This window comes from Cyprinus carpio, chromosome B21 (genome assembly GCF_018340385.1).
Source record: "Cyprinus carpio isolate SPL01 chromosome B21, ASM1834038v1, whole genome shotgun sequence".
Taxonomy (NCBI): Eukaryota; Metazoa; Chordata; class Actinopteri; order Cypriniformes; family Cyprinidae; genus Cyprinus; species Cyprinus carpio.
Genome location: NC_056617.1, coordinates 14,014,051 through 14,029,698, shown reverse-complemented (window position 1 = coordinate 14,029,698; position 15,648 = coordinate 14,014,051). Strand labels below are relative to the sequence as shown.

Below are 15,648 nucleotides of genomic sequence, written 5' to 3'. Positions count from 1 at the left end.
AGTCTCTTCTGTTCATGAAGCCTGCATTAATTTGATCCAAAGTACAGCAAAACAGTAAAATGTTGAAATATTTTTACTATTTAAAATAACAGTTTTCTATTTGAATATATTTTAAAATGTAATTTATTGTGATTTCAAAGCTACATCTTTACCATCATTACTCCAGTCACACAATCCTTCAGAAATCATGTAGATATTCTGATTTGCTGCTCAAAAAACATTTATTACGATGATGTTGAAAACATCCGAGTAGAATTTTTTCACATTTCTTTGATGAATAGAAAGTTCAGAAGAACAGCATTTATCTGAAATAGAAATCTTTTTTAACATTATAAATGTCTTTATCATCACTTTTGATCAATTTAAAGCATCCTTGCTAGATAAAAATATTAATTTATATAATTTATTTTCCGAAAAATAAAAATTATACTGACTCTAAGCTTTTGAATGGTATGGTGCAGGGTGGTGAACTCCGGTCCTGAAGAGCCGCAGTCCTGCAGAGTTCAGCTCCAACCCTAATTAAAACTCACCTCCCTGTAGCTTTGTAGTAACCCTTCAGACCTTGATTAGCTTGTTCAGGAGTGTTTGATTAGGGTTGAAGCAAAACTCTGCAGGGCTGCGGCTCTCCAGGACTGACGTTCTCCACCCCTGGTATACTGTATAATGTTACAAAAGCTTTTTATTTAACATAAATGCTAATCTTTGGATCCTTCTATTCATCAGATAATCCTGAAAAAAAAATTACTCAACTGTTGAGTAACACTCAAATATTGATAGTAATAATAATAATAATAATAATAATAATAAGAATAATAATATTAAAAAAAAAGGTTTCTTGAGCAGCAAATCAGCATATTAGAATGATTTCTGAAGGATGGTGACACTGAAGACTGAGTAATGATGCTGAAAATTCAGCTTTGATCACAGAAATAAAATTACATTTTAATATATTCAAATAGAAAGCAATTATTTTAAATAGTATAAATGTTCACAACATTACTACTAAATGCAGGCTTGGTGAGGCAGAAGAGACTTCTTTTATAAACATAAAAAATCTATACTGTTCAAAACTGTTGACTGGTATATAGATTACAGAAATGTTATACTGTAATTGATATATATATATATAATATATATATAATATATATATATATATATATATATATATATATATATCTATATTATATATATATATATTTCGTCCCCCTCACTTCTGAAAATGATGGCTACACAGCCCTGATGTTAGTACACTATGTAAAGGACAGCTTAATTAAATGTAATCACATTGAATAAATTGTAATAAAAAGTATAAAAACTAAAAAGATACTACAGCAAATACTGATATCCAGATAAAGATATAAGCCTATTAAAATTATAAAATGCATATAATGCATATGCATTTAATAAATGTGCTGAAATGAGATTTAGTGACTTCCATGGTCAAGAGTAAACTATAAAGGTTGGGGAATATCTTACCCTACGTTTTCACGTTCAGATTATTTCAATCATGTTACTAATAAATACAGTAGTGTGTGCACACAGATATACGATACACAACGACGGAAAGTGTAATGTCGTAAAACACGTTTACGACACCAGCACTGGTTTTCTGGCAGTTATGGCCGCACCGTAGATCTCTTCCAACAAAACGAAATATGTTGTCTCAGTAATTTTGTACATGCATTTAAGTATCAGAGATTTTCCGGCTGTTACAATATCGTTTTTTTTCTCTCGTCATCTGCCATGGCTGGCGTTATGGAAACAGGTTTGTAATTTGTTGATAGTGACTTTAAACGTGTTTTCCTAATATTCATCCGCAAACACACAACGCCAAGACAGTTTTTTTTGGTAAAACGAATAAACGTTACGGTTTTGATTTGATTGTGTGAGGTAATAAAACGTATACATATCACTCTGTGTATTATGTTAAATATAATTTACATCATGCTTAATTAAATTAATAAGTGGGACCGTACCAAAATATATTGCGTTTCGTTCAAGCAATGTTATTTTAAATAAAAAGCGTTGATAACCCTCAAAATTCATACTTTCACAGAGGAGCAAGCAAGACATCGTTTCCAGCTTGAGTTGGAGTTTGTTCAGTGCCTAGCGAACCCAAACTACCTGAACTGTAAGAGCAAAAATTGCATTGTTTTTATTATTTACTTATTTAAAATACTTGGTTACAGTAATTCAGATATGGAAATAATTAAGGCATTTCACTTATTAGTTTACCTCTAGCGGTTTGAATAACTAAATTTATATTATGTTATTTCTATTGTTAAATTTAGAAGATTAGTCTTGTGTTGTGGATTTAAATCTGTCTTTAAAAATATCCTGTTTTTCATTCTGCAGTTTTGGCTCAAAGAGGTTACCTGAGAGAGAAGCCTTTTGTCAATTACTTAAAGTATCTACTTTATGGAAAGACACCAGAATATGCTAAAATTCCTAAAGTAAGTTCGTGTTTTTCTTTTTCTTTTTCTTTCTTTTTTAATTTTTCTTTTCTTTTTTCTTTTCATTTTTTAATCTTAGATATACATTTCATTTTGTAAACTCATTTCATGTGAAAATGAATAAAGAATGATCATGTATCTATTATATATTCTTATATGCTAGACCTCAGCTGGCTAAAGATGTTCAGACATTATCCAAATAAATAAATTTTCCTCTTACAGTGATTGTCATAATACACTTCTGTACGATGCAGTCTAAATCTTTTTTTTCTTCCCTTAGATATCCTCATTGTCTGCACATGTTAGAGCTATTGCAGTATGAGCATTTCCGAAAGGAGCTGGTGAATGCACAGTGTGCTAAGTTTATAGACGAACAGCAGATCCTGCACTGGCAGCATTATTCACGGAAGCGGACACGCTTGCAACAAGCACTCGTGGAGCAGCAGCAACAGCAGCCACAGGCTCCATCCCATGGCAACACCACATCCAAATGAAGCAGTCAACATGCTCCTGCTGGGAATTATTCTTTCACAAAAGCTTTTTTTGTAAAAAGTCGTTTTCAAACGGGCTTTCCCACAATTTAAATAGGACTTGGATTTTTAGACTGCTCTCTGTAGGCCCATAATTCTGTGGTGTGTTTATGAACAACAGGAGAGAAAGTAAAAGAGCTTCTAAGCAGGTAAGAGGAGATTGATTAGATAGGCTGTTTTGCATTGGAAAAGAAATCACATAAATGAACTGAAGTGTTTTTTTTAATTCTGTATCAAACTTTGTTTCTTTATTACCAGCTCCACATGTTCTATGCTTTACCTTATACCTTATATATATATATATAGCTATATATATATATATTATATATATATATATATATTTATATATATATAATATAATGATATTTGTATTGTGTTTCTGTGTATTTTGGACCAAAATGGATACCCAATAAAGAAAATGCAATTTTTAAAGCCAACAATTCTATTAAATTACTAGAAAAAAATGAATTTGAATTTACATATGATGAAAGCATTTAAATATGGGGGAGAAATCAATCGATGGGACCTGACAAGTTTTTAAACATTAAGAAAATTTCAAAACATTATGACACATTCGTTTTTAAAGCTAGCCACAATCTTAACATTTTTATGGTTAAAAGTTTGTTTAAATTATTTTTTTCTGCATGTAGGTAATTATAAATTGATTTTTTTTTACACCCTCAAAGGAATAGTTCCACCCACCCCCCCCCCCCCCCAAAAAATATAAATATAGATATATATATAGATATATCTATATATATATATATTATATATAGCTATATACATATAAAATCACTGCAGAGGATCCAAATAAATCAAATTAAAATAAAATCACTGCAGAGGATCCATTGGTTAGCAAGTGATGTAATGCTAAATTTATCCAAATCTCTTCCAGTGAAGAAACAAATTCCTCAACTAACCCTTTAATATAATCTGACATAACCTCTGTACCCTGAACTCCTCATCAAAGGCGCTAACAACAAACACATCAAAAAAAGCGCTCAAATGTCTGCTCAGGATTATGTTAAATGTTCACAAGCTCATGTACATTCTTGTGTATAACCGACACAACAGGCCTTTTACGAACTTGAAAGAGGTGAAAGTATGCCCTCCAGTGGTTGCTGAGGTAAAGCACAGAAATCATGCTGAATATATTCTTATTCAGGGACCTGCAGTCAATGGCAGTACAGTTTTGCAGCTTTGAAAGAATAATTAAACTATATTGTGACCTGGCGTTGTGTATAAGTGTATAACCTATGTATAACCTTTTCTTATATATAAGTGTTTAATCTTTAGATGTATACCTAGAGAAAGGCATCCTAGAAAAAAAGTCCTGCCGTTAAATGTATCTTATCTGCAGCACAAGGTTTTCAGAATCAAAATGTTACGACCAGCTCACACAGCTATTAGCACCACATGATGACCTGCCCTGAGCACAGAGGGAGCTTCAGTGTTACGTGGGTGTTATTTGGGGTTGTTCGGGATGATGTTGGTGTCCCTTTAATGAAACCTGACCTGCACATGCACTGACTGCTGTTTATATACTAATTTTGTGTACTACAACAGGAAGAAGCTTAAGCAAGACAGATTTCAAAGTGTTTCTTTTGAAATTATTCCCTGTAGCAGAACTTTTACGGTATGCATCTTAATTTAATATATAGATATATTTGTTTTATAGTTAACCAAGTGAAAGTTAGTGCTTTGTTGTCACAGGGAGCTGGCTTCAGATATGGAAATGGACAGTATTAACACAGAAACCCAGATAAATTCATACTCAAAACAGGACATAAGCCATGTTGCCTCATCTCAAATTCACAGATTATTTGTGATGAATGTCAAAGAAAACTCAGTAACTACTGGTAAACTAAGTTTGTTACCAGTAAATTTTAAAGAAAAAAAATTATAGAGCTGCTAAAAACTGGCTCGACCAGTGGTAAGTGTGAATATTAAATTGACAAAAGTGTCACAATTAAATGAGATATAGCATTGATTGTTATTGATTTTTTTTTTTTTTTTAAGTATAACAGTTGAATTTAGTTTATCTATTAATGATGTTTTTCATTAATATGTTTCAATTAATGTTTTTCAAATCAATTTAAGTGTGCCATGTTCAGTTTAGCTGAGAGCAAAGGTCCATTTATGTCTCCATATTACCATATGCTGCTAATGCTCTTCTGTATCATCCGTGCTACAAGGATTGATTTTAAAGAAAACAGCACATTCTTGTAGCGCGGATGATACAGAAGAGCATACACAGCATATGGTGATATGGATAGACACAGAGGAGACTGTTGACAAAGGAATTGTTGAAAATTTTTTTGATTTCTTCGCTTACGAAAAGTGTTCCCGTCGCTTCATATAACCCAGATTGCACATCTGATGGCAGATGAAGTATTCTGATGACGACTTTCATACCTTTTATGGACCTTGACAATGTTATTTACTTGGCAGTCTATGGGACAGTCAAAGGCCTCCAGGTTGGCAGGCTGGCAGGTTTTCATCCAAAATATTTTAAATTGTGTTCCGAAGACGCACTAAGCTTTTACGGGTTTGGAATGACATGGGGGTAACTGATTAATGACAAAATTTTCATTTTGGGGTGGAGTATCCCTTTAAGATCCAGTGTACAGTAAAATTAAGGCCTTATAATGAATTACAACTGAGAGTTAGTGAAAATGTATTGTAAACTGTTATACAGTAAATGTTCTCCTCTTTGTGCAGTTTATGTCTCAGCTGATGATCTTTCTGATCAGCTTTATCAGCACTGTGTTCTTTGGACACTAAACTGGCCGGTGTAGCTCTGTCTATCGCTGTGAGTTTCACATAATAACCTCACAGCTACCACTACACCACTGTCAAATTGTAAATTGTATCCCCCTACACTGACTGTACACCTAAATCTAACCATCACACAGAACATTCTGCATTTTTCACAAAATTTCTAAATTTTACAAGCATTTCTTTCAGTGATTGATTCCTCTTGTTCATGGCCACCCATGACGCATCCACCCCAGTCAAGTCAAGTCAAGTCACCTTTATTTATATAGCGCTTTAAACAAAAAAGATTGCGTCAAAGCAACTGAACAACATTAATTAGGAAAACAGGGTGTCAATAATGCAAAATGACAGTTAAAAGCAGTTCATCATTGAATTCAGTGATGTCATCATTCAGCTCAGTTTCAGTTTAAATCGTATCTGTGCAATAAATTTGCAATCAAGTCAACGATAATCGCTGTAAATGAAGTGTCCCCCAACTAAGCAAGCCAGAAGCGACAGCGGCAATGAACCCAAAACTCCATCGGTGACAAAATGGAGAAAAAACCTTGGGAGAAACCAGGCTCAGTCGGGGGGCGCAGTTCTCCTCTGACCAGATGAAACCAGCAGTTCAATTCCAGGCTGCAGCAAAGTCAGATTGTGCACAGGAGAATCATCTGTTTTCCTGTGGTCTTGTCCCAGTGGTCGTCTGAGACAAAGGTCTTTACAGGGGATCTGTCCTCTGGGGCTCTAGTTGTCCTGGTCTCCGCTCTCTTTCAGGGCGTGTTAGAGGCCTTTCTGGGTGCTGATCCACCAATCTGGGCTGGATACGTACTGGATCCGGGTGACTGCAGTGACCCTCTGACTTGGATACAGACTGGATCTGGTGGCTATGGGTTACAGTCGGAATAAGAGAGAAAACAGACTAATATTAGTGTAGATGCATTCTTCTAATGATGTAGCAAGTACATTGGGTGTTATGGGAAGTGTTCCTGGTTCCGGTTTACCTAATTAAATGCAGCCTAAAAAATCCTTTAACGGATTTGGATATTAGAAGCGTATTAGTGTGCTATGTGTAAGCCAGGTTAAATAGATGGGTCTTTAATCTAGATTTAAACTGCAAGAGTGTGTCTGCCTCCCGAACAATGTTAGGTAGGTTATTCCAGATGTTGGGCCGCTAAATAGGAAAAGGATCTGCCGCCCGCAGTTGACTTTGATATTCTAGGTATTATCAAATTGCCAGAGTTTTTTAAGAACGGAGCAGACGTGGAAGGACTATAATGTAACACAGAGCTTTAAATACTGAGTTGCTAAACCATTCAGGGCTTCATAAGTAATAAGCAAGATTTTAAAATCTATACGATGTTTTGATAGGGAGCCAGTGCAGTGTCTGACAGAACCAGGACTAATATGATCATACTTCCTGGTTCTAGTAAAAACTCTAGCTGCTGCATTTTGGACTAACTGGAGTTTGTTTACTAAGCGTGCAGAACAACCACCCAGTCTATTCACACCGCTTAAACTGTAAGTACTAGTCTTGCTATTTGACATTTGACAGCTAATATTACATTGTCTAAAAGGTCACCCCAAAATTAGTTGACTGTCATCTACATTTAGTAGAGGTGTTGCTCCAACTTGTTCTATTTTTCTCCCACATGTACTGTAATAGTATTCCTTTACCTCTAGCATTTATTAAACACATTTATTTTCCTTCCATATACACAGTGTGGATCATTGGTGACAGCTATGTCCAGACGTGGTGCTCAGAGAGCTGCCCAGATCATGGGAAGGAACCTCAGTCTGCCAGGTGTCCGTGTCTGTTGGTTTGGCTGGGGTGGACGTGGTGGAAAGGACTTCTCCCCTTCTTAGTACTCCCTGCAAGGAAGAGCAGTACCATATGTCCTCGTCATTCACTGTTGAAGCAATGATATGGGGGGACGTCAGCAGCATCCAACTGGTGAATGTAATGAAGGAGGACCTGCACCAGCTTAAACTCCGGCACCCTGGCATGAAGATCATGGTTTACAGTTGTGACCCAGAGATGCCGGAGGAAGGCTGGTGGCAATCTGGTGAAACTGGACAAGGCCCGGAAGGTTTGTAAACAGTGTTATGGCTACATTTGTTCGTAGCTTACATGGTGCCATGATTGAGCATCCTCACAATAGGCATGACAGTGCTGGGCTATTTTTGAAAGATGGAGTTCATTTCACACCTGGGGAAATTATATGTTTTTAAGTACTGTAGCTAACTGCCTTAAAGACCACATCCAAATGCAGTGAACTGCTTACAGTTGGCAGTGTCACTGCTTTTGAATTTGGCCTTTAAAACCCATTTGGTTATATAGCCTTGACTATCGTGGCTAATGTTGAGTTTGTTCATTGTTAAGTAACACTGTTACCACCTCTGCTCTCCCTTCTCTTGTTTCTTACGTCCTGTGACATAATTACTATTGTGTATGTTGTGCTGATGTTATGTTTAATCCCCTCCATATTTCTCTCTGTCTCTTTAACATTGCCTTCTCCTGAAAGTTTGGTTATTTAAGATGGTTTCCTGTTTACTGATCTTGGTTTATTTACTTTATTGTTTTTGTTAAGCCTTCAATAAAACCATTTTACTTGATAAGAATATTCCTGGTATTCGTTCTTCCCTTAATGTATGAATTAATGAAGAGTGTTGCTTATTTGTGTAAGATAGAGCTGCCATAGAAGAAAGAGTATTATGAAGTCAATTTAGAACAACGTTTGGATCATTTGAGTGTGCTAAATAAATGAATCTGATTTTTGAAATGACAAGAAGTTCTTAAAAGTGATTTGCCATGAACACTGCTTTTTATAAAGAAAACAAACTGAACTGAACTGAGCTTCAGATCAGTTCAGTTACGAATACGAAAAATGACAATTTTTGTAGTTTTTTTATATATATAGATTTATTGTGTGATTTTTTTGTAAATATGTCATTAACTGATATTTGACACAGAATTGCAGAAGCTATCTACAGAAACATTGACCAGGGAGGTTGTATATGTATTTCATATAATAGATGGCAAACAGATCAAAATCACCTTAGGCCCCATTCATGCAGACTCTAAATTGCGTTCGACTTCATGCAGCGCCACGCAAACCGATCGCAATCTGACTTAAGCATTGCATGCTGGTTAGAAATTTTGTCAGTCTTGAGACGGCGGACGACGGCCACATGACTCTCACGTGTGGCATCAGAGTACTGTGAGAGCAGCCGGCTGACTCAGCCGCCGCAGTTTCTCCAGAGCGACTGCAGGAGCGCTGATGACGACATAGCTGTTTCACTACTAGCCAGATTCACCACATGACAACGATCAGGTGTGTTTCGGGTTTATAAGTAGGTGTGTTTGACTTCATGCAGTGCCACACAGACCTATCGGCGAGAGTAGCCGCTTGCAATCAGGGGTGGAATTGAAAGCGGAGATGTGAAGTCGGACACTTTCTGCTCCCATGATGAAGTGAATAAACAAGCAATATTTGTCGAATGCACAGACGTTTCAGAAATGTTTTCATGAGCAACAGAAACACTTTTTATATACTGCTTAATACAGCGCCATATGTTTCAAGAATAAAGAGCAGCATAAACATATACTATTTAAATACCAATAAAGTGGAGGTATATTTTATTTGATCAATTTTTATTATTATTATTATTATTATTATTATTAAATGTGACTCAAAATAACATTTCGTAACAGGAAAAAAAGCATTTACTGTTCTAAAAACAGATTTGTGAGTAGTATTGCAATTGAAGATGTTAGAAACACACATTGTTGTCATGTGGTGAATTTGGCCAATCGTGAAACAGCTGTGTCGTCATCAGCGCTCCTGCAGTCGCTCTGAACAAGCTGCGCCAGCTGAGTCTCCCGGCTGCTCTCGAAACGCTGTCGCAGTACTTTGATGCCACACGTGACAGTGACGTGGCATCGGCGCCGGTTCAAGTTGCAAAAAATTTCTAACCAGCATAAACTGCTTCAAGTCAGCTGCCGATTGGTTTGCGCAAAGTACACCTGGCTGCAGCCTGCAGATCGAGGCAGGGCTGCACCTGGGGTGGGGCTGCACGTGTCGCCCCGCCCCATACCTACTCTGATTGGTTCGATCGTCTTTTATAGGCATAGCTACATGATAGGAAATGTGTGCGTAGTTGGTGTAGGACCATAGACTGTATAAAAAAATTGACGTAGTGTCCGTGACGTCACACATAGATTCCTGAAGACCGTTTTTGAAGTGCAAAGTGGGCGGAGCGGGCCGTCCACAATCCCCAATAATCGAAAATGGGCAAAAAGGCAGGAACTGCTTGCTGAAGCCACGCCCACCTAGCGCGACGGCAGTGTCAGCAGGGGCAATCCACCTGTCACTCAAGTGGCCACACCCTTGATTATGCAGAACTTAAACGTTTAATATAATTTAAACGGATGAGTTATAAACAAATTCACCCCCCTCACAGTTGTCATGAAGGGCAAAATTAGCTATATAGACCAAAATCATTTTTTGAACCAGGCTGTAAACGTTTGTTTTTCTGCTGTAAAGTTGGGCATTTTAACATGGGGAGTCTATGGGATTGACCCCCTTTTGCAGCCAGCCTCTAGCGGCCAGTCGATGAATTAGACTTTAAGTCTCTTCCTTGTTGGCTTCAAGAGAGAGAGCAGGAGGTTGCCGCGTAGGACGCAGTATGTTGTTTGAAAGGCTAAAAACTGTGCAGTTTTACAAAACCTTTATTATAATGCACAGTTGTTTATTGTTAACTTGACTCACTGTCTGATTTATTGACTCACGAGATGTTCTGCAAGTTTAATCTTCGAATTCACATATGAATCATTTGGACATTCTAAAATTCTTAACGTTAATGCAGTCCAGAATACGAACGACACGCGTTTAATTACCCGTTAGGCATTTTTCCTCCCATAACCTGCTTGTCTGTAAACAGAATGCTTTATTAAAAATGTTTACTGAGTTTGGGCTTTTTTAAAACACGTTTTAATTCATTACGCCACGTTAAGCGTTTCCTTTTAGGCCAATGGTTTTTTTCTATGGGAGGAAAACGCTTAAAACTTGGCTTATTCAAGGATGTGCATTTATTACATGGACTGAGTGAAAACATAAAAAAATGTCTTAAATGTGTGCACAGCACTGATCACTATGCCCCTTTCACACTGCACGTCGGACCCGGCAAATTGTCGGAACATTGCCGGATCGACTTCTGTGTGAAAGCAAACACGTCCCGGGATTGATTCCGGGATTGAACCTGGGTCAGGGACCTAGTAACATTGCCGGGTTCAGTCCCGGAACGAGCGCTGTGTGAACAAAAGGCAGAACTACCGTGTCGTAGTGATGACGCGCGTTATCGCGCGACTCTTTTACCAGGTGTTTTGAAGATCAACGTTCGCGACGAAAAAAAAAAATATGTGCATTTTCAAGAATAAAGTTCAACATAATCATATACTATTTAAATACTAATAAAGTGGGGGTATATATGCTTTTATCATTACACAGAAATTACATAGAAATTGCCTAAAACCATGGAAAACAATGGATAAACTTAACTGATCTAATCACAACTACACTTTCTATGAACTCCGTATCCATAATATTATATACATATTATATTCACATTTGTCAAGGGTTAAAAAGCATTCATATATTTTTTTACTATGGGGTGATAAGTGGGGATTCCAATTATCAGTGTCAAAAACACAGGTTATCTGTTTCTCAAAAAAGAGAGAATGTAACAGTATATACAGCTTCAGTATATGGCAAACCTTTAGAACAGGTGAATGTGTTAAGGTATCTGGGGGTTTGGCTGGATACTAAACAGACATTTGGAATTCATATACAATTTTTTTTTGATAAATGCAAAAAAAAGTTTTAAATATTTTAAGATGTCTAGCTGGGGTGGATTGGGGGGCCAGATGTCATTCACTGAAGATAATTTATTGTGCACTAATTAGGTCAACCATAGATTATGGATGTATAGTATATGGGTCTGCGTCCAAAACATTGCTACATAAAGTACATTTACATTTACATTGTAAATGTAAATGTAGAAAAGTAGAAATGATTCAGTCACAGGCATTGCTAATATGTTGTGGTGCTATCAGGTCTACTCTTCTTCTATTCCTGCCCTACAGGTAGAACTGAAAGAAATGCCTCTTGATATCAGGAGAATAATGCTAATGTTGAATTACTGGATATCAGTAAAGGGACATAATGATACTCCTCCAATTAAAAAAGTGTTATTAAAATGTTGGGAACATGAATCTGCAAGGCTTAATAGTTTTGGATGGATTGCAGAAGAGGAAGCTCTACCTAGGGAGATTATAAATGTAGAATTGAGCCCGACAGTACTAGTGTCACCCATGTCACCGTGGCTCTTTTCTTTACCATTAGTAGATCTTCATTTGCAAAAAAATGATTAATGATAAAAAATAGGGTAATAACTAAAGATGCAATGGTTATGCAGTATCTTGAGCAGAATTATAGTTCAATTATTACAGTTTTCACTGATGGATCTAAAGATCCAGAAACAGGTCAAGCATCAGCAGCAGTATATATCCCACATTTTCAAGTTAAAATTGGTAAAAGGGTATCTGATCAAGTAGGGGTTTACACAACAGAGATGGCTGCAATATTGTTAGCTACCAGGTGGATGTAAATGATAAATGTGATGATATGCTCAGATTCTTTCTCAGTATTATAAAGTCTGATTAGTGGGAGATCCTCAAGAAAAGATATTCTGTATGATATTCTTTTAAGTATATACAGGGTAAATACATTAGGAAGCAAGATATGTTTCCTATGGGTTCCAGCACATGTGGGAGTAGATGGAAATGAGGAAGTTGATCATTTAGCAAAGGAGGTGCTGAAATTATCTTCTGTAGAATTGAATATTCCACTTTGTAAAGAAGAAGCTAAGGAACAGCTAGAACAGCTATAAAAGGCAATTGGAAAATACAATGGAATGAGGAAGAAAGAGGAAGACATTTTTATCAGATTCAAAATATAATTGGTGGTGAAAGAGGAAGTTGTGGAAGAGAAGGCAAGGCAAGTTTATTTATAGCACATTTCATACACAATGGTAATTCAAAGTGCTTTACATTAAAGAAAGTAAAATAGTCATGAAAAAAATAATCACAAAAGTAAAACAAGGAATTTAAAAACTTTGAAAATGATTTAAACATTGATTTAAAATGAATTTAAAACAGTTAAAAATAGAAAATGATTTTACATAAAATAAAGTGAATACATACAGTGCAATCAGTTCAGACATCGCACAGTGCTCATTCAATAAATGCACAGCTAAACGTGAGTTTCGAGTCGATTTAAAAGTGGCTAATGTTTTAGCACATCTGATCTCTTCTGGAAGCTGATTCCTACTGCGGGCGGCATAAATACGAAAAGCGAACTCCCTTTGTTTTGTGTGAACCTTTGGTATTTCTAACTGACTCGATCCTACTGATCTGAGTGGTCTGTTAGGTTTATACTCAGTGAGCATATCTGTAATGTATTTCGAGAAGACACAATCATTACCAGACTTCGACTTGGGCATACAGCTCTTAATTATTCCCTGTATAAAATGAACAAACATGAGTCTGGAAATTGCAGTCTATGTGGTTTAGCAGAAATTGTAGCGCATGTATTAATATATTGCACTGCTTATCAAAATGAAAGGATAATCCCGGTGGAAGAGTTAAAAGAAAATGGGTATAGGAAATATTACACTTAAAAAACAGCTGAATAATGGATTGGAAAGTTGTAGAGTATATAAAGCATTAATGAAATATTTAAGAAAAGTGCATCTGTTTAACAGGATTTAGAAGCCAATTTATTTGATTTTTTCTTTTTTCTTTTTCCTTTTTCTTCTTTCTTCGGCAGATTAGTTCTCCACCTCATCAATCAACGAAACACAACCCATCTCAGTAGCTGGATTGCACCTTTATTTTTGTTTGTTTGCCAACCGCCATAAAAAGCTAGAAGAAGAAGAACAAGGTTTCTTCAGGCAACCGAAGTCTCTTTAAGACAAGTCATGTCACTCGGCGTCCATCTTTGAAACGCCTCTCGGGCATGCAAGTGCAGCTACTATCTCTTTGTATGGGGAAACGTCAAATTCCCCAAAACTGTTCATTAAGCTTACGATTAAATTCCATATTTGAAATCACCAAAGAAATCTGACAACAACTGTGTCATAAATGTTGTTTATTTTGCCCAAATAGCGTTATAAAAAGCGTATTATTCAGGCTAGATCTGCCAGTGCACATGCGCAGTCCTGAGCGCACGTCTCAAAATGCTGACTGTTTCTATAGCAACCGGGACTTCTGACGGCAGCTGCAGTGAAGCGCTGACTTTACTGATTCATTCAGAAGGTGGGGCTTCCTGCGATTGAGCAGATATATTTTTCATTGCATTTTTCCCTATTCAAAACTATACGAGTGACATGTCTTGGATATTCTATAGTCTTTGATGCAACTCAATCCAGTCCATTAGGTCAGGGGTTTTCAAACTTTTATGTCAGCCGAACCCCTTTGACCTAAATTATTTACTTGAAGTACCCCCTGAGATTTTAAATAAATATTTCAATAATTTAATGGCACATTTGCCTGTTTAACTTTAAAAAAACATTTATTTTTATCAAAAAAAGTATTAATTTGTTAATGGTATACACTCATAGACATTGCTTGTACCAACTCACGAACCCCCTGCAATTCCCTCACGAACCACCAGGGGTTCGCTAACCCTTTGGGAAAACCTTTGGGAAACCCTGCATTAGGTGGCAGTAATGTAACTTCAAGCTGGCTGCCAACCGCCAATCAAATCAAAGCTTGCCGTAACAGATTTCAAATATGCAAAAAACAGAGACGAGGCCTAATGCCGCGTTCCGTAACCCGTGTTTTTCCAACCTTCTACCCGTGAAAGTGCACTGGAACGGCAGTCAAACCCGTGACTTGCCACCCATGAACTCGTACTAGATCAATGTACTCCCAGTTCCAAGCTCTGAGGTCACATAGCCCGTGAAACAACAATGGGAGCCCCTACGGATCCATACTGAAGCGCATCGATTGTATTTAATTTCACGTGTTTTTCATTATTCATCTTCCTTACAACTTGTGTTTTTTCTGGACAAATCCGAGTAATAGCCACACTAAGGCTGCATTTACACTGCAGGTCTTGATGCCCAAATCCAATTTTCTGACTATATCCGATTTTTTTGACGACCCGCTTTCCTCATCTTTTTAAAAGTGACCCGTATCTGATTTTTTGCATTTACACTAGACACTGCTGAAACTACCAAACGTAGACGTTCTGACCCAGAAAAGGAAGTAAAACAGCACGAAATACAATGGATGCAGATGCAAATAAAATTATACAGTGTTTTGCTTTTCACAATATTTTGAAAAGTCAACAAAAAATCAGCAAAACATTGGTCTCATACGGCGGAGAAAAAAAGAGGACTTAAAAGACATGAAACCTCCGCATTGCTCCACTGTGTGTATCCTTCATCCTCCATCACGCCTATAATAAGTCATGTGATCTCAGTTGGTGGTGTTCGCCTCTCGGTGGAGTTTGGACAAGCTTAATGCGATGCATTCGTGGCGGTTTCTGTTCTCGCCTGATTCTTGAGGGAATTAAGTGTTTGATCAGAATGTACGGCTCTCAGGGGAGATAGCCACGCCGCGAGAGGTGATTGCATTGAGAATGCCTGATTCTTTTGAAAATTTAGCATCTCTCACCCACGTTTCGGGTCTCGCGGCTGCTGAGGCAGTTAATCAGGCCAATCACGGGTATTGTAGGCGGAGCATGGAAGGAATCTGACGTGGTATGCTATTTTCTTCCAGAATTCCTTTTGTATAGATTTATAGAATAGGAACGGTGTATAATGTGGGTTATCTACATTAT

General features: G+C 37.0%; 1 protein-coding gene across 1 annotated transcript; it reads left to right on the top strand.

Moving 5' to 3' along the window:
• The first annotated feature begins 1,539 nt into the window (after nt 1-1,539).
• On the top strand, nt 1,540-3,019 carry LOC122141204 (mediator of RNA polymerase II transcription subunit 31-like). The gene is made up of 4 exons (XM_042747724.1): nt 1,540-1,765; nt 2,057-2,131; nt 2,356-2,461; nt 2,734-3,019. Exons 1-4 carry the CDS (start codon nt 1,744-1,746, stop codon nt 2,945-2,947), a joined length of 417 nt encoding a protein of 138 aa, XP_042603658.1. The 5' UTR covers nt 1,540-1,743; the 3' UTR covers nt 2,948-3,019.
• The last annotated feature ends 12,629 nt before the right edge of the window (nt 3,020-15,648 follow it).

Coding starts and splice junctions, on each gene's coding strand:
- LOC122141204 (XM_042747724.1), top strand. CDS start 1,744: ATGGCTGGCGTTATGGAAACAG. Junction 1,766..2,056: donor GGCTGGCGTTATGGAAACAG/GTTTGTAATTTG, acceptor ATACTTTCACAG/AGGAGCAAGCAAGACATCGT. Junction 2,132..2,355: donor GAACCCAAACTACCTGAACT/GTAAGAGCAAAA, acceptor TTCATTCTGCAG/TTTTGGCTCAAAGAGGTTAC.